General features: G+C 45.2%; 4 protein-coding genes and 2 non-coding genes across 14 annotated transcripts; 2 read left to right on the plus strand and 4 right to left on the minus strand.

The window, feature by feature from the left end:
• Positions 1-899: 899 nt before the first annotated feature.
• On the minus strand, positions 900-1,637 carry LOC109435941 (histone H3.1). Its single transcript, XM_074319182.1, has one exon. It carries the CDS (start codon positions 1,628-1,630, stop codon positions 1,220-1,222), a length of 411 nt encoding a protein of 136 aa, XP_074175283.1. The 5' UTR covers positions 1,631-1,637; the 3' UTR covers positions 900-1,219.
• A 1,020-nt stretch (positions 1,638-2,657) lies between these two features.
• LOC109435946 (histone H2A type 1) lies at positions 2,658-3,379 on the minus strand. The gene has a single exon (XM_019714184.2). The coding sequence runs from the start codon at positions 3,274-3,276 to the stop codon at positions 2,884-2,886; it is 393 nt and encodes a 130-aa protein (XP_019569743.1). The 5' UTR covers positions 3,277-3,379; the 3' UTR covers positions 2,658-2,883.
• A 20-nt stretch (positions 3,380-3,399) lies between these two features.
• Positions 3,400-3,953, plus strand: LOC109435954 (histone H2B type 1-C/E/F/G/I). The gene is given in 3 exon segments (XM_019714194.2): positions 3,400-3,448; positions 3,510-3,742; positions 3,744-3,953. Coding segments are annotated over 3 exon segments (492 nt in total).
• On the plus strand, positions 3,951-17,636 carry ZNF165 (zinc finger protein 165). Of its 9 annotated transcripts, none has more exons than XM_074319161.1 (5): positions 10,709-10,847; positions 13,371-13,507; positions 14,038-14,521; positions 14,799-14,937; positions 16,646-17,636. In XM_074319161.1, exons 3-5 carry the CDS (start codon positions 14,111-14,113, stop codon positions 17,560-17,562), a joined length of 1,467 nt encoding a protein of 488 aa, XP_074175262.1. In that variant the 5' UTR covers positions 10,709-10,847; positions 13,371-13,507; positions 14,038-14,110; the 3' UTR covers positions 17,563-17,636. The 9 variants fall into 9 exon arrangements, with proteins under 9 accessions (XP_019569704.2, XP_074175264.1, XP_019569700.2 ...); XM_074319162.1 differs by having other exon boundaries at positions 10,709-10,837; XM_074319160.1 differs by lacking the exon at positions 10,709-10,847 and adding an exon at positions 10,854-11,808.
• Positions 8,683-8,754, minus strand: TRNAM-CAU (transfer RNA methionine (anticodon CAU)). Its single transcript has one exon. It is a non-coding gene; the product is annotated as a tRNA-Met (tRNA).
• On the minus strand, positions 9,087-9,157 carry TRNAG-GCC (transfer RNA glycine (anticodon GCC)). Its single transcript has one exon. It is a non-coding gene; the product is annotated as a tRNA-Gly (tRNA).
• Positions 17,637-17,871: the final 235 nt, after the last annotated feature.

Below are 17,871 nucleotides of genomic sequence, written 5' to 3' on the forward strand. Positions count from 1 at the left end.
GCTGAGAGGGGATACTCAACACTTTCTTTAGCTTAAGGGGCTAATTCAAATTAAAAGCACTTTAATTTGATGAAATATTAGCATCAACCTAATTCTGTATATGGTAACCATAGGTCCTCCCCACAAACCCACTCAGGCACCTAACACACACGACCACAAGCAGATGGTGTAACGTCTGCAGTAGTGACCTAATTTCCAGGAAAAAATGGTACTAAGTATGTAAGGAAGGACTTGTTTCACAAACTTGACGGGCAGAAATGACAATGTACACAGCCAGTTTGTCAGGTAGTCTGGAATGCTTAGATGAGCAATGTATTGTTTTCCTTTTTTTGTATTAAAAGGATAATGTACACCAACTGTACACAAGTTGGCAGTAAGTATAAATTGAGGCACTAGCCTGTCAAGAGAACTGAAGAAAAGCACTTGTAAGGAACTTAACTGCCAGAGAAGTCGACTCAAGTAATTGAGCATGGTCTGAAGTACCAGTGAAAATTACAGGGACAGTCCTTTTTCAGTGTGCACATGTGTTGCTCTAAGAGCCGGAGTAGAGTTGAATCAGTGCTGGTAGTCTTATGCCTGTGGAACGCTCCTCAGGACTTGACCAGGCTCCTGGAAGCTGGCAAATAAAAGCCAGAGGCCTACTTTAGTAATTTTATACTATCAGCTCTCGGAGTAGTGGGTGTGAAGGAGGGAAACATTTAACATAACATCCAGTAGGTTACCAGGTGCTGCCGCTTAACAATGAGAAATAATCCTGAAAGGTAAATGCTATTGAAATCCTTATCTTCCTGAGATGTGGATAAATCAGCATTAACCACACCTCTTCTGCCAGATTAATGTAGGAAGTGGAGGTGCTCTGAATGCCACCTTACCTGGTTGGTACAGGTCCTTTCCTGGTGATTTTCTTTACGACTGGGTTACTCAAGGATATAAATAAGTCGCTATCGCGGCGGAAAAACTGTTGCTTTACCGTTAAGGAGCCGTTTAGCGCACACAATACATGAGGCATTGGAATCCCAGTTAAACCTACACTCTGTGAGGAACATGAAGTGGCCGTGGTTTGAGTGGGAACCCGGCCATCTATTACCCATTTCCGTCAAGTCTGCCCTCCGAGTGTCGTTAGCGGCCAAACCTTAGTGCAACAGCCACTCTCGGTGAGAACGGAAGTGGCTCTGAAAAGAGCCTTTGGGGGCAGGGGACGCTAACTGAGGAAAGAGACTTAGGCCCGTTCCCCGCGGATGCGGCGCGCGAGCTGGATGTCCTTGGGCATGATGGTGACGCGCTTGGCGTGGATGGCGCACAGGTTGGTGTCCTCGAACAGCCCCACCAGGTACGCCTCGCACGCCTCCTGCAGCGCCATCACCGCCGAGCTCTGGAAGCGCAGGTCCGTCTTGAAGTCCTGCGCGATCTCGCGCACCAGCCGCTGGAAGGGCAGCTTGCGGATCAGCAGCTCCGTGGACTTCTGGTAGCGCCGGATCTCGCGCAGCGCCACCGTGCCCGGCCGGTAGCGGTGCGGCTTCTTGACGCCGCCGGTGGCCGGCGCGCTCTTGCGGGCCGCCTTGGTGGCCAGCTGCTTGCGGGGCGCCTTCCCGCCGGTGGACTTGCGCGCGGTCTGCTTGGTACGTGCCATAGCGACCTCGGAGACCAGAAAGCTACTCCTGAAGGCAGCAGCCTGCAGCAGCATATATAACGAGAGTACCGCTCTGATTGGGCCGGCCATCTGTCCATCACGGCTCGCGGGGACGGTATTGGAAGCGGCGCCCCCTTCCTGATCACATGAGCCACCGATGTGTTCAGACGGAAAATTAACATCTTCCTGCCACCCTTCCTTGCAACTTTTCAATCCTTTCTCCCCTCTACTGTTTTCGTGTCGTTTCTTTACAATGTTCTTGCCTTTTCTCGGCAGAATTTAATATAAATATTACGATGTATCTTGTTTGCTGACTAAAAATGTTAAATTCTGGCACCTGAAACTGGCTTTCTTTTGATCTTTTTGAAAAGGCGCGCGCTATATGTGATTGGCCAACTGATTTTCTTAGCCTCATTTAACTTCAGGAAGGCTCATTTCACGTCAATTTCTTGATTTCTCTATTTGAATTGAGATCATTTGGAGATCTTCCAAGGTTTTTGTAGATTTTCTAAATGCACCAAGACCAATATTAGCAATTATTCTAAGTAATTTCATATCTGATGTAACTACATGAACACAAACTTTCCACTCACACTATAGCATCTCATATAAGAGCACTCCATCCACTACGTTTCACAATTTCCACTGCGATGTGTGAAATGGGGCTAAGAAAAAATCCTCAGATTTGTACCTGGTACAAGATTCCTGTGTGTACGCCTTTTTCAAGTCCCAACGAAGCCGGTGCTAAACTCGGCCTACAGGAAACGGCTCCGGGGCTCGTAGCATCGCATTCATTTCCAAGTGATTAGGGCGCAGCAGAGGTGGAGAGGGGCAAATTGCAGATGGGTTGTCCCACTAAGATACAAAACAAGTACTTTGAAGAGCACTGAAAGGCTTCAGTGCTCTGTAGGTTACTAACCGTACTTGCATCAGATTATTCATCTTTGGCCAAGCATTGCTCTTCCCGATCGTTTTAACACCGAGGGCTGGCTGCACTGAGGTCATTAATTACCTGTGACACTAAGTATCTGTGTCCGTTTTAATGGGCCATGTTAACTTGTTTGAATTGTAGCTTTGAAGTGCATGTTTTTACTTCCCTAGGGTGTTTAACTAATGACATTTATTGGCCAACTGCAGTAAGAGTCACTTTCAATCATCAGCCACCAGCGCTTTCAGTGAAAAGGTGGGTGGCTCTAAAAAGAGCCTTTGATTAGGACTAGAACGACTGGAGCTGCCTGCGAGTAAGATCGCTTCTATTTGCCCTTGGCCTTGTGGTGGCTCTCGGTCTTCTTGGGCAGCAGCACCGCCTGGATGTTAGGCAGGACGCCGCCCTGCGCGATGGTGACCTTGCCCAGCAGCTTGTTGAGCTCCTCGTCGTTGCGGATGGCCAGCTGCAGGTGGCGCGGGATGATGCGCGTCTTCTTGTTGTCGCGGGCCGCGTTGCCCGCCAGCTCCAGGATCTCGGCCGTCAGGTACTCCAGCACGGCCGCCAGGTACACGGGCGCGCCGGCCCCGACCCGCTCGGCGTAGTTGCCCTTGCGGAGCAGCCGGTGCACGCGGCCCACGGGGAACTGCAGGCCGGCCCGCGACGAGCGCGTCTTGGCCTTGGCGCGCGCCTTGCCGCCTTGTTTCCCGCGTCCAGACATGACACAGGAAAATCGCCGGTCCAAGTGGTGTCTGACACGAATAACTCAGGGAGCCCCTTCTTATAGTGCTCCCAGGGCGCGACCGTGAATCCGCGCCGAGTTAGGGCCCTTTCGCTTAAACCAATGGAGTCCGGGGTTCGAAATACTCAGATTCTGATTGGATCACGTTCACGTGTGACGTTTGCATCGTTTACCGCCAATCAGACACGACTTTACTCAGCGCCTCCTTTAAGAGGCTGTGGACCGAGAGGACGCTTGCGGTCCCTGCCGTGCTTTCCTGCCTTTTCCCGTCTTGCTGTGCGAGTCGGCCAAGTCCGCGCCCGCCCCGAAGAGGGGTTCCAAGAAGGCGGTGACCAAGGCGCAGAAGAAGGACGGCAAGAAGCGCAAGCGCAGCCGCAAGGAGAGCTACTCGGTGTACGTGTACAAGGTGCTGAAGCAGGTGCACCCGGACACGGGCATCTCGTCCAAAGGCCATGGGCATCATGAACTCGTTCGTCAACGACATCTTCGAGCGCATCGCGGGCGAGGCGTCGCGCCTGGCGCATTACAACAAGCGCTCGACCATCACGTCCCGGGAGATCCAGACGGCCGTGCGCCTGCTGCTGCCCGGGGAGATGGCCAAGCACGCCGTGTCCGAGGGCACTAAGGCTGTAACCAAGTACACAAGTTCCAAGTAGGCTCGCACGTCAGCGGCTTTGTTCCTGGCCCCAAAGGCTTTTTTCAGAGTCACTCACTCTTCATAGAAATAGCTGGTGCGTTATTCCTGTAACCTATCTTCTCTTAGAGGCATTGGGGGTTGGCTTAGGAGTGGGAGGTAACTGAAAACACCGGCAAATGTTAGAAAGCTTTCCTCATCCATTCTTGTGTAAGCATTCATTCAGCGTAGTGCTGTGTTAGTGTATGGCTCTTTGAAAGATGGCCTGTTGAAGACTTTTCGCTTTGACCTCTGGCGCAGTAGCCGAATTTCTCTGTTGGTTACACTCTCAGTGAAAGTAATGGCCACATTCTGTTTGGGAGGCGGCGGTATTTGAAAAGCCCGCAATTTGCCATATAATCTATGGTATGCTTTTCAGGAGATTCTCTGGAAAGTAAAATTGTGACTCCTGCGTTGCTTGCAAGGAAGTCACTCTGCTCTGCAGCCAGAGTCTTAAACTCAACTCGGACGTTTTTGCCTTGTGCAGTGGTATCCTGGGCTACTCCATGTTAGAAATCCTGAGAGGGGACAAGATGGATGGACCTAGAGGGTATTATGCTAAGTGAAATAAGATAAGTCAGACAGAAAGACAAATACCGTAGTATCTTATATGTGGAATCTAAAGAACAGAATAAAGAAAACACTCAGGTACAGAGAACAAACTGATGGTTGCCAGATGGGAGGGGTTGGGGAGGCGGGGTTAAAAGGCGAAGGGATTAAGAAGTACAAGTTCGCAATTACAAAACAGTCTCAGGCATGTAAGGTACAGCCTAGAGAATATGGTCAATAATTGTGTAATAACTACGTGTGGTGCCAGGTGGGTACTAGACTTATCTGAGGGATCACTTTGTAAGATATATAAATGTCTAACCACTGTGGCGTTCACCTGAAACTAAAGTAATATTGAATGTCAACTATAATTAAAATAATTTTTAAAAGCCATCCTGAGACATAAGTCAGAACTCCATGTTTAAAAAAGAAGCAGACCCCAAAGGAGTCACCAGAGCTAGGGAGAGGGCTGAACTCTGGGCTAGCCAGCAAAATGGGGTGGGGACTTGTGGTGGGAGAGAAAGTCAGCTCCCCTCCCCAGCATCTTCAGATGGTTCCTAAATACTCCTTTATTGTATTTCACAGCTTTTAACATCTGCTACCCTTTCATCCCCTCTGTATAGATGTAGATGTGAACAAAACCAACTGCATGTGTGTCCTGGATTTCATATCCTTTTTAAGTTTTGTGCTGTGACCTTTGACCAACCTCTTTAGCAAGCATATCAAAGCTTTCTAGTTGATGATGATCTGTGTGCCTTAATGTGGACATAAATATTTTTGTTAGCAACAGCCAGAGTGGCATGACAACAGAGATAAATACGAGTATCAAACCGGTAAGTGTGGTTATAAGCAATCATCTGATCACAAGACCACCAGGGGGTGTGGCCCCTGGCACTAGCTACTGCATTCTCTGTGGCTTTGTCTTGTCAGTCATCAGTACCCTAGTTAAAGTATTTTAAAAGGTACTGTAACAGGGTACAGGTAGCAAAGAATAATTTGTGCAAAATTGCTGGGTCTATTCCCCTCTGACCCAATCTTCCTGTTACGTTACACTGTAATAAATTCTGTGATGGCCTATGGAGTTGCCTGCTTCCTCTTGGTCTGAAGAGACCTCGTTACAGTGGGCAGTACATCTTTGTCCCACCATTGGGCATGGATATTAATAAAATACAAATAGTTCCAGCTGATGAGTATGGAGAGCAAGATGGGGGACAGAGGTAAACCGGTCTCAGTCCCATTTTCCTCCTCCAAACCTCGTCAGATAGGTAGACACTCAGCTCTGCCAGAGAATTACTGCCCCCACAAGGAGTTTCTTGGCCTTGGGGAAAGTGAGATTTGGAACTCTGTACTTGGCATCCGAAACTAAAGTGAAGACTAATTGAAGGCTGATATTTTGAGGAATCATTAGTCTTGTTTGCATTCAGTCTGTCACCACCCTTGCTGCCAGCTGCTACCACGGTCTGTAATTCACTGCATTGTGTCACCTTCCCGGTCAGCTAAAAGTGACCTCCGAAGTGCCTTCCGGCAGAAATAATCTGTGTGTCTAGAAATCTCCTTAAACCAGATCACTTGAAGCTATTGCTAATAGTGTGACCTATGACAAGCTTTGTTTCAATCTTGGAAAAAGAAGCACAGTAACTCTCCCTTATGTGTGGGGTGTATGTTCCAAGACTCACGGTGGATGCCTGAAACCAAGGAGAGTACCACACCCTATATACAGTTTTTCCTATACTCACCTACCTATGATAAACTTTAATTTATAAATTAGGCACAGTAAGAAATTTAAAATAACAATAGTGAAATATAACAGTTATATTACTATATTATAATAAAAGTTAGGTGAATGTGTTCTTTCCTTTCAGGGGGTCCCTTGCTGAAGTCCTCGCAGAGGCTCAGTGCTTCCTGGCACAACACATTGCTGTCACTTGGAACATGTTTTCAGTTCCTGTCTTCTGGCCACACACATGAATGCCTTTCCCATCTTAACTAATCACCTATCACACAGTGTGGTCGTAACTTTTGCAGTTTGAGGTGCGCCAGCAAAACTAACACAAACTTCTTTTTCCTTCTTTACAATTTCACAGATAAAAGATTCATTCTTATTGTAGATGTTAGCAACCTCAACATATGATTTTCTTTCCCTATTAAGTCAAGAACTTTCATCTTTTCACTTGAAGCATTTTACAGCTTATCTTTGGCAGATCTGAATTGCCGGCATCACTACTCTTGTGCTTTGGGGCTGTTATTAAGTAAAATAAGGGCCATTTGAACACAAGGAGTGTGATGCCATTATCCCAGATAGCTACAAACAGTGAATAGCGTCTACAGCGTGAATACGCTGGATAAAAGAACGATTCATCCCCGGCAGGATGGAGCAGGACAGCGGGAGATTTCATCATGATACTCAGAACAGCTCAAAATTTAAAACATATCAATTGTTTATTTCTGGAATTTTCCATTTGGTTTCCTTGGTTGACCACAGGTAACTGAAATCTTGGAAAGCGAAGCCGCGGATAAGGCTTCTGTACTACACAAAGAATGCTTTGAGGCCCCATAGTCTCTGGTTGTTTTCAAAATAACCATCTCAGTATAGCTGTTCTCTTTTCATTTTCATGCTTGTTAATAAGAAACTTCACATAGAGAGCAGAATGAGTACCTTGTAGAAGAGTAGGAGGTAAACTGAATTTACCACTAGGAGGAGATGTTCCATCTATGGTGACAATATCCAAGAACAAACTGAAATTCCATTTCTTAAATAGGACCCAGGAGAAAATAGCGAGGAGTATTTTACCTTTCTTGGCAATTTCTTTTTCTTTTAGATGAATCACACGTGCCTCGGGTTATTTGTGAGATTAGAAAGCTTGTTACTGAGACCAGTGTTTTAAAATTCAGCTGAGATGGAAATCGTATTTGCCAGGGGCGTATATGTAGGCAACAGTGAAAGTGGAACAGGCCCTCACCTGGCATCTAAACTGCATACTGTGATTCTTTACGTGTGATGGGAATTTCATGTGGAAATGAAATTAAATATAGTCATAAAAGAACTTTAATGATAGGATTTCTAAAACCTCCAATTTGGACCCAACTGAAAGTCAGATAAATACAGCCCTGCAGCCTCCCATTCCAGACATTATGTAAACATTAGCTATGCTTGTATATTTGGTCATGGAGTATCACGCAGAGATAAATGTCATATTCACGGCATTGTAAAGAAAAGCCTTTTGTGTGGATAGTCATAAACTGAATGCTTTTTAAAATAAGCCTTGTTACTTAAATGAAAGCCTAATGTGAGCTTTTCCCAGGCTCTGCAAAGAAAAATTATTCATTAAAAAAAAATAAAGGAAGAAAAGAAAAAAAAAAAAGGAATGGGAGAGATGCACATCAAATTCATGACAGTTACCCACTGAGAAAATGGATATTAGGGTGGGGGGTGCAGTTGAAGAGTACTTTGATTTTACATGGGTTGTTTTTTTCTTTAAGTGTAAAAGAGATTTGTAGTTAATGTTAAATAGTACATCATTTCTGTGTAGTCATTTTTGTACTCCTGTAATTATTTGAAAGGGAAAGGGAAAAGGTGAAGATGTGTCAAATACTGTTGTTTGGTGTATTAGACATTGCGGCTTTTAACATTACCAGATTATGAGTGATTAAGATGTGCCAGGCGGTGTGCTCGCTACAACAGCAACCACAGCGGGAAAACAGAGAAAAATCTTTGTTCTTGTGAATTTACATCCCACAGGGAAGACAATACTAAGTGAATAAATAAACCATACCCCACAGCGATAGTGCTAAGGAGGAAAACAGCAAAGGTTTGAGATTGTTGGGAGAATTATAATTTTAAATACTCCCAACTCCCTTTAACTGAATCTCTAAAACTGAAAATAGCTGCATATGGTCCTTTCGAACTCTAAATTTACATTATTGTTTACAATATGGTACTAGGTATGGATGGAAACCTTTCAGATCACAGCAGATGGATTAATATTAATTCTGTACTCTAAGACTGAACGTGACATTTCTTACTTAGAGCCTTTCTGATATATATATTTTTGGTTTTCTCTCAGAATTTTCCTGCAATGACAATACTTCCCTATAGAACTGGGGAAGGGACAAGATTGGTAAAATCACGTTTTATGCCTCCAAGGTCTTTCACAGAAAATTACTAGCAGAGGATGGTTTCGATCCATCGACCTCTGGGTTATGGGCCCAGCACGCTTCCGCTGCGCCACTCTGCTCACTGGTCCACTAATGGCAATTTAAAATAATTCCATGACTAGATTTCATTTTAAAAACTTAAAAAAATTTTTTTTTCTCAAAGTCTATTCGCTGTTTTACTATGCTTCCAAGAGGAATATTGATCCACAATACACTGAGTCCAAATATTCTGAACGTAAAATATTCGATATTTCTGTTAGAAAACAACCCGTCGTCAGGCAGCCCTCCAGTCTCAAAGTCAGAAAGTGGAAGAATGGTAAAGTGGGAGTCGAAAGTACCCGACCTCTGTACTCGAATGTTTTCAACACGATTAGATCTTACAAATAAGAATTTTAAAATAAATAGTTTCACTTGCATTGGCCGGGAATCGAACCCGGGCCTCCCGCGTGGCAGGCGAGAATTCTACCACTGAACCACCAATGCTTGGATGGTGACAGGGGGATCTATATTTACCTCATATAAAAGAAGGCTATAAGGTACGAAGTCCATGATCAGTATAGTGGCTTCATGGTTACAAGGGACCCTTGCCTTTTCTCTGTTTCTATTCTACCATCTGTAGCGTACACCTTCCACCCTCAAGGTAACCACATGGTCATGTTGGCTATTGGAGCTCCAACCATCAGAGAGAAGAAGAAGCAAAACGGTGCGTCTTTCATCTAAGGCAGCACCTTTATAGAGCTTTCCAGGAAATCCAAAGCATTATTATGCACAAAACAATATTTATACATTTAATTGAACGCTCCTAACAGCAACAGAGACTATGAAATTGACTCTTTTGCTGGTCGTATTGGTAGTCCTCTCCTGTGATTAAGAATCAGCCTTGCCTGGTTGATGAAACCCCAGGGAGAGGATTTATGACGATTGAATTCCTTTTGGAGACTCTGTCTTTAGGCAGATAATGGGAGGGGGCGGGGGGAGAGGGTGTCAGACAAAGCCTCTCAGTTTGCTGTTTTTCAAGTGCTTAGGGCGCAAGATAACCAATCTATTGAAGCGCGTGTTCTGGGGAAGCATATTCTGGTACCCTTCAGTAGCATGATAGGATTTAGGCTTCAACAGTATCACTCTGGCTGCTCTATTGAGAATAGACTGTGGAGGACACTGGTAGAAGCAGAGGGACCACTTAAAAGGTTATGGCGGTAATCCAGAAGCGAGATAATAGTGTATCGGCCCATGTTTAGGAGAACGGATGAATGAAATGCTATATCCACTAGTGGGTTATACATACTGTAATGAAAATTAATTTTAACTCAAAATGTGGATAAATTTTAGTAACGTATAGTCGAGTGAAAAGAAGGCAGTATCAGATTACTTATGATGTGATGCCTTCTTGATCGAAAACTCAAACCATATATTTGTTGGCCATGCATATGTATCGGATAGAACTATCTTCTATAAAAGTAAAGGGATGATAAACAAAATTTGTAATAGTGATTCTGTCACATGAGAGGCGGTATGGAGAGGGACAAGAAAGAGATTGGTAGTACATGTAAATTATTGTAGTTCTTACAGATTGGGAAATGGGTCCAGGAACGTTCACGTTTTACAGCCAGTGATAATAATCGCATTTCGTATATCTGAGTCCCGCCGGGGTTGGGGGATGAATTAAAGTCCAGGAAGGCTTTACGCGGGTGAAATCGGCGCTCGTTCTTGTGGCGTGGCTTGGACCGCAGGGCTCCAGACTGCAGTTGAGGCCCAGGCCCCGAGGGCGCCGCAGAGCCGAATCTGGAGCTACAGAGTTGGGGCCAGACTCCTCCTTGAAGCTGTGAGAACGTCGGGACCGTGGCCAAGACTCCGGGGAGATGGAGTCCGAGCGCCGAGCGGACCGGAGACTTCTGGGAAGCGCAGTCCAAGCGGGCCTGTCGCCTTCTGCGCAGCCTCAGAAGTCTGGGTGGATGGAAACCTGCACATAGGACGCGGGTGCGGTCCTTCCACCGGAAGTGTCCGATCGGAACCAGCGCCGTGGGAGAGGTGAGTCCGGCTTGGGGACTCAAGATGTCCGGCGCTTTGTCCCCTCCAAATACGCAGTCCCTACCATGTTCCCTTCGGGACTGCAGCCGTTCTGTGACGCCCTGACCCGGGACCTCAGAGGAATCCCGAGGAAAGGTGGAACCAGGTTCGGGGTCTGAAGGGGATTCGCACCCGCCTAGTTCGAATGTGGTTTCCATAGTTACCCGGCCGCGCGTTGTGTCTGCGTGAGAGCTGAGGGGGCGTGCTTGGGGGCGGCTGGCGGTCCGGCTGCCGAGGGTCGGGGTTCACGGGTGAGAGGAGTAGCCTGGCCGGGTCGGGCGCCACCCCGAAGGGCGGTCTGTTTCGGATCCGCTGCTTCCTGCCGGGAGAAGCTGCCCGGAGTCCGCCCCCGACTCCTTCTCACGGGAGGACCCACCGGCTTGTCGTAGGAAAAGTGGGGCCCCCTGACCTCCTCATGAAACCTATTTGCACGGTAGCTGCCTAGTGAGTATTTTCTGTGTGCCGGGGATGCAGTGAAACCAGCGCTGAGGCCCTGCCCTCGTTCTTAGAAGGAGGGACACCGGAGTGCCTCCGTGGGCGTAGGTGCTGTGGGCGCCTCCCAGACACGCTCTGCCCCGAGGCGCTGCCGGGGACACGCGTGTCCCTTCCCTCTCCTCCTCTGCCAGCGGAACTCTCCCGGTCATTCTGCCCCAACAGACGCACCAGGGACCTGGTCATCCATCAGGAGCCCTGCTCTTTCCGAACTGCCACCTTTCCGTGTTTTTTACGTGTCCGTTTCGCTATTTTTGTAATTCTTCCCTCCAACACAGTGATGCTCAGTGAATGCTTATGAGCTTGAAGTTAGTAAGACATTTAAGAACCAGCTTTAGGGGGAGATATCATTCCTTGAGGAATAGATAATTCTAGAGTTGTGGACTGTTTGAAATGGATGAGAAGTGATGAAACACCTGGAGGCCTTAAGCTATCTAAGGAGATGACATATGTTGTGGAACCGGCAACTGGCGTGATCACTGAAGTGTAGCGAACCGTGGATCATATGGCCAACTTTACTGTCCATCTTCCTGTGCTAGATGAGATGTGCCCATAGAGCATTAGGACACCACCTGGTAAGCACAACACATTTAGGAAACATAACAAGGAGTGAAATTAGACCTCTGTCAATCGATTGTCCTAGCAAACTATGAAGGAGCGAGACTCTCTGATTGATACCCATAGTACTAAGCCCTTTGCCCCCGCTGTCATTGCTGAATTTGTTCTTACTATTCCCACTCAAGCTGTTTCCAAGGCTCAGTCTGAGCTTCTGATCTTCGGTTCATTCTCTAGGAGAAATATTCCCGATATTTATCTTCAACTGCCCTTTCCGTGGATGGTGTCAAAATCTATAATTGCATTCCTTGTAACTTCCCATATAAATCTCATAATATCTGTTGGAAACGGTTATCCAAGTGGATGTCTCCAGATCATCTTAAATATAGAACATCCAAAACACGACTCACCTCAAACTTTCCTAATTTCCACTTTTATTCAATAAGTCAACAAATGTGAGAACTTAAGAATAAATGTTAATATTGCATGGTCCTTTACATCATGGAGTCAATTGATGAAAAACAGCCCAACAACTAAAACTAATACAAGGTGGTATGTGTTGTAGTCACAGATGTTACGTATTAGGAGCTGTAGTAACTCATATTAGAGGTGATGAATTTCTGTCAGAGGTAGTGGAATTCTTAGTCACTCTCACTGTTGCACCCTACACACTGGTCTCACCATCAACCCACTTCCTCAGCTCTTCTCCTGTCCTTTTTGCCTTTCTGAATCTTTCTCCTCCTTTTTTCTCCACTTTAAGCCCCACCACCTCTAGAACTATTTGCTACCATTTGTACGCATACACACACATTTTCTCCCTACCTCAGAACTGTTAGAATAGTCAGTGTCTCCACCATACCACTTGTTTAGTACTGCAGCTTTCAACATTTATCCAGCGCTTTCAATGAGTGTGTTATGGAAAATGTCTTGTTACTTCAATGTTTTATATCCATGTGTGTTTTATGTCATTTTTTTCCAACTGTTTTGCATAATCAAAGACTGTTTTCTTCTCATTCCTTATACCTGTACATGAGAATACAGATTTTCCAGGCATCCGCCATACTAACCACGTCAGCATCTACGGAGCTGGGCCCAGGAAGGTGTTTCTAACAAAGTTCCCACGTGGTGCTTAGGCAGTGAGCCTAGCTCTAAACTCAAGCCTTTCTTGGAAACCACTGTCCAGAGCTTTGCTTGTGATAAGGTTCTTAAGAAAGCACGTGTCAGTGCAACAGTCAGTAGTCAACTTGATGAATTCTTTAGTGGACCTGAAAGATTGATATTTACCTGTCAAAATTGTACTCTCTGCTTCACATCTAAATTCCTGGTATTCAGTTTTTCAGATCAGAAAGCAGACTGACCATTCCCACATACTGATAAGACTTAAGGAACTGATATGCAATAAAAAGACTCAAACGTCAGATGAGAAAGTCGTGTTGCCAGTTTATTATGTTTTATTTTATTGTGAGACGATAGGCTTCATTGTCCAAGAACTGGACTGAGCTGTGAATCTAGGAAGGCAGAGAAGGAACTGTTGAAACAAAAGAAAAGCCGTCCTTTATGTTTCTGTCTTTTCATATTGCAGTCCATCCTGGAAATGAACAATACATTAATCGACACAAACGGTTTTGTCAGGTCATTCGGCTCAAAAGCTTTCATTGGCTCCCCAGTGCCTAAAAGATGAACTATGGATCATGAACTTGACATTTGAGGTTTTCTGGAGTAAGGCCTTTGCTTCTAATTTCCATGGACAAACCTACTGAACTTCTGCTTTCTTTCTTCTGTTCAGGCTGTTTTGTTGCTTGTAATTTCCCATTTCTCTCTCTCCCACGTCCTAGTCAAATCCTATGCGTTCTTCAGAAGTTAGTTTGTAAATTGAGCTTTCCCTGACCATTTCAGCCTGCTGTGCTCATTCCCATCTCCAACTCCAGGAAGCACTTCTATTGTTTTTCTCTTGGGTGTTTTATTGTCTTTATAAATTAGAAGTAATTGAATTGCCTGTATCATGTTAACATTTAATACTGCCTTATATTTATATTTAGTGTTTCTAATTTAAATTATCTTGTATTTAGATTTAAATTGTAAGCTGCTTTGAGGTAGAAATTTTGTAACAGTTGTGTTCACAAAGCAGATCTTCCAGTGCTTTCACATGTAGTAAATGCCCAGTACATTTCTGTGTAATAAAAAATGGCTTTTTCAGTGATGTGATCTTTCAACTTCCTTCACAGTAATAGTAACTTTTGACCCCTTAGGAGAACTCTTGAAACTGAGTAAGACCCTTCGCAAAGCAGAAGTGGATTTTCTGGTAATTCCTTCAATCCCAAGATGACAACAGAATCCAAGAAAGACGCAGCTAAGCCCGTTCTGGAGGATGAAAGACTTGTGATAGTGAAGCTAGAAGAGGAAGATTTTGTCTGGGGACAGGACACTAGCTCACCGAGAAGGAACTCTGTCAAGCAGGAGCTCTGCCGGCAACTTTTCAGGCAGTTCTGCTACCAGGATGCCGCTGGGCCCCGCGAGGCCCTGGGCCGGCTGCGCCAGCTCTGCTGTCAGTGGCTGGAGCCGGAAACCCACAGCAAGGAGCAGATGCTGGAACTGCTGGTGCTGGAGCAGTTCCTGAGCATCCTGCCTGGGGAGCTCCAGGCCTGGGTGTGTGAACATCACCCAGAGAGTGGTGAGGAGGCAGTGACCATAGTGGAAGATGTGAGGAGTGGCACTGATGCAGCCGTGCTCCAGGTATAGAGGGCATGGCAGAGCGGAGCCCCCTGAATGGATGGAGTCTCCCCAAGGGAAGAAAAGGCCTGAGGATGATATCTTGGAAGAGCTCAGTTCAGGGTGCATTTGGGTCCCCTTTGCTCTCTGTTTGGTACTATACCCCAGCTTACAGTTGAGTCAGACTTAAATCTTCCTTCCCCAGTTTTGTATTCACACAGGAGGTTCTCTTTGTTTCCGGAAGATGTTTAATTCCAAGAGGGACTCTCTCCTAATCCCAAACATACTTTATTTTTCTCAGGTTCCAGTCCCTGGACATGGACAAGAAATGTTCAGGAGGAAGGTGGCACCTCCTGGACCAGCACTTAGTGACCAGTTCCAGCCAGTGGACACCACGGCCCGTCATGTTTCCTCCGAAACCCATCTCCCACTGGACTATGGTAAGGGCAGTGTTCTATGCGGTGCATGTCACTGAGGAGTGGGACAGTGCATGTCCCTTCTCAGACTAGTCCTAGTGCTGTAGGTGTTTCTTTATTACCTGAGGAGAAGTAGAGAACTTTTTCCTGTGTGTCACTGGTCAATTAGAGAGGGAAAAGTTTCATCCTTATCCAGAATATTTGCATTTTTCCATATGTTCTTTATCCTGAACACTCGTATGTCCAAAATGTGGGTTATTTTTACCTTAGAGGCAAATTAAAGGAAAGAAAGGTGAATGGATTGAGAAAATGTCAGAAAACAAGAAAAGAAGCATATGGACAGAAAGAAAACGTTCTAATAGAGAAGTGCATATAATGAAAAAGAGGCCAATGCGTGATGATACACTCAGAACATAATTTACAGATTCGTAGAACAAGAGCCATAATGTTGCCCTTTTTTTTGTACTTTTTACCTTAGAAAGCTCTCTTACGTCTTTATAAAGTTGGCCATACTTCTGGTGACTTCCTCCGTAGAATACTCATCTCTGTTCTAAAACTCATCTGTTTAAAAGTTCATAGACTCAGTATCCCTTTAGGTGCGAATGACACCCCCCCTCCCCAATAAACTCAAGAATAAGTTACAGTAATTTTTTCAAATACGCAGATTCTGTTTTCAAGGTTGTTTTGGAAACACTTCCATCCACTCTATCTGTAAATTGTACCTCCTGCCCGCAAACCAGAAATGCCTAACCCCCTTTCCTGCCCTACCATGTTCTAAGAAAGAAGACCCTAGAGCAAAGGGGGTTTGCTTGATTCCAGCACAATATGGAGCATGAGCACTGTACAGTCATGAGGTGCAAGGTAGGAAATGTGAGCACTGGACCGAAAATGGTGCTTGCAATCCGGGCTGAGGCGTTCAGGTGTGTTGTGGAAGAATAGAGATGAAAGGTTTCACTGTGGGGTGTAGGAGGATGAGAGGGTTTAATGACAGTTAGTCTGGTGGGGTATTTAGTTTGACTAGGAAGAAGACTAGTCCTGAGTCGAAACAGCAAGGAGACTGTTATAGTCACCTAGCTCTGAAGTGCTGAGGTTCTTGACTAGGGGGATGGTAGCAGAAAGGTAGAGAAAGGGATGTATATAGGGGACATTGAGCAGAAAGTAGTCACAGAACTTGATTGCCATGGACAATGAAGAAGAAATGGATGGATGGATGGATGGATGGATGTTTTCCTCTACACATACACATACACATACCCCAGAGTCATTTATAGCATTACTTTTCTCCCTGCATCTGTGTCCTCATCTGCTTTCTTTGAGATGGTGCCTCCCTTTCTCCTTCTAAGCCTAACCCTAGAAATATGTCATAGACCCCTCCGTTTCCCTAAATCCCTCAGTCACATTGCATAGTTCTTTCTCCTTACTTTGTCTCCACCCGGTACTCGCTGATGATGACCCTCTTCCCAATCTGTTCTGTTTTATCTGCTCATCCTCGGATGTCTGTTTCCTCTCTCTGCCAACCACTGCATACGTTACTTGCTTTTACCAACTCTTTCTTTTGGGTCCTTCATGCCTCTCAGGTGAAAGGCCACATTTTTAGAGTGGTCTAATGAAGGACCGATAAATAACAACTGTCTCCACATTTTCTTTTCTTCCAGCTCAGCAAACAGGTATTTACCTTTCTCTATTACTGTTATTATTATTATTATTATTATTATTATTATTATTATTTTAGATAACGAGAGTGAAAACAATGGGGCTGTGCCAAATCTAGACCTTCATGAAGAAATGGAATCACAGAGAATTATGTCAGGAAGAATTTCAGGATTTGTATCAGAAGGATCTGCTGAGCCTCAGGACATCTGTAAGTCTGCAGGCAGGATAAAGAGGCAACAGGGAAATGAACCTGGGGAGTGTCGGAGACCATCATCTGCTCAGGATGGAAGTTCTAGCAAAATCCTCACCCATAAAAATACTCTTACAGGTGAAATAATAAGCCATGATGCTTATGAGAGAAGGTTAAACTTGAACTCAAATGAAGTTACACCCCCAAAACCTTGTAAACATGCTACCTTTGACCAAAGTCTCAAATGGAATTTAGGTTTTATTAAGCATCACATAATTTATGCTGGAGAAAAAATTCACCAATATGGAAAATCTCTCAAGAGTCCAAACCTTATTAAACAGGCAGCAATTTTCAGTGGAGAGAAAACCCATCATTGCAACGAATGTGGGAAAGCTTTCAGACACAGCTCCAAGCTTCTCAGACATCAGAGAATCCACAACGGAGAGAGACCGTATGAGTGTAATGAGTGTGGGAAAGGCTTTGGGGGAAGCTCAGATCTTACCAGACACCAGAGAATCCACACTGGCGAAAGACCCTTTGAATGCACAGAATGTGGACGAGCATTCAGCCTGAACTCACATCTTATCCTGCATCAGAGAATTCACACCAGAGAGAAACCCTATGAATGCAGCGAATGTGGGAAAAACTTCAGAGTGAGCTCACACCTTATTCGGCACCTGAGGATCCACACTGGAGAGAAACCCTATGAATGCAGCGAGTGTGGGAGAGCTTTCAGTCAGAGCTCACACCTTAGTCAACATCAGAGAATTCACACAAGGGAAGACCTATTAATGGAAGGGACTTAAATTCGTATGAAATGCTAAGAAAATAGTAAAACATGAAAAACATGGAATACACAATAAATGTTGGGTGAGATGAATGACTGAACAAGCAGTGTGTCTTTTCTCTCTCTGGTTCTCTGGCTCTCTGTTCTGCATGTGTCTCACCTCTCTGTGTGCTTTCTGTGAGACTGGGGAGGTGCCTCTTCTTCCACTGACTTCCAAAGTCAAACCAGAATTGCAGATGTGGGGGAGGCTAAGAAGTCGTTTAGCCTCTGGCAATAGAAAGAGGGAGAAAAGGGCCCTCCTGGGAAATTGCCATGATCACATGGGGGT

Source organism: Rhinolophus sinicus, linkage group LG14, assembly GCF_036562045.2.
Source record: "Rhinolophus sinicus isolate RSC01 linkage group LG14, ASM3656204v1, whole genome shotgun sequence".
NCBI classification, from domain to species: Eukaryota; Metazoa; Chordata; class Mammalia; order Chiroptera; family Rhinolophidae; genus Rhinolophus; species Rhinolophus sinicus.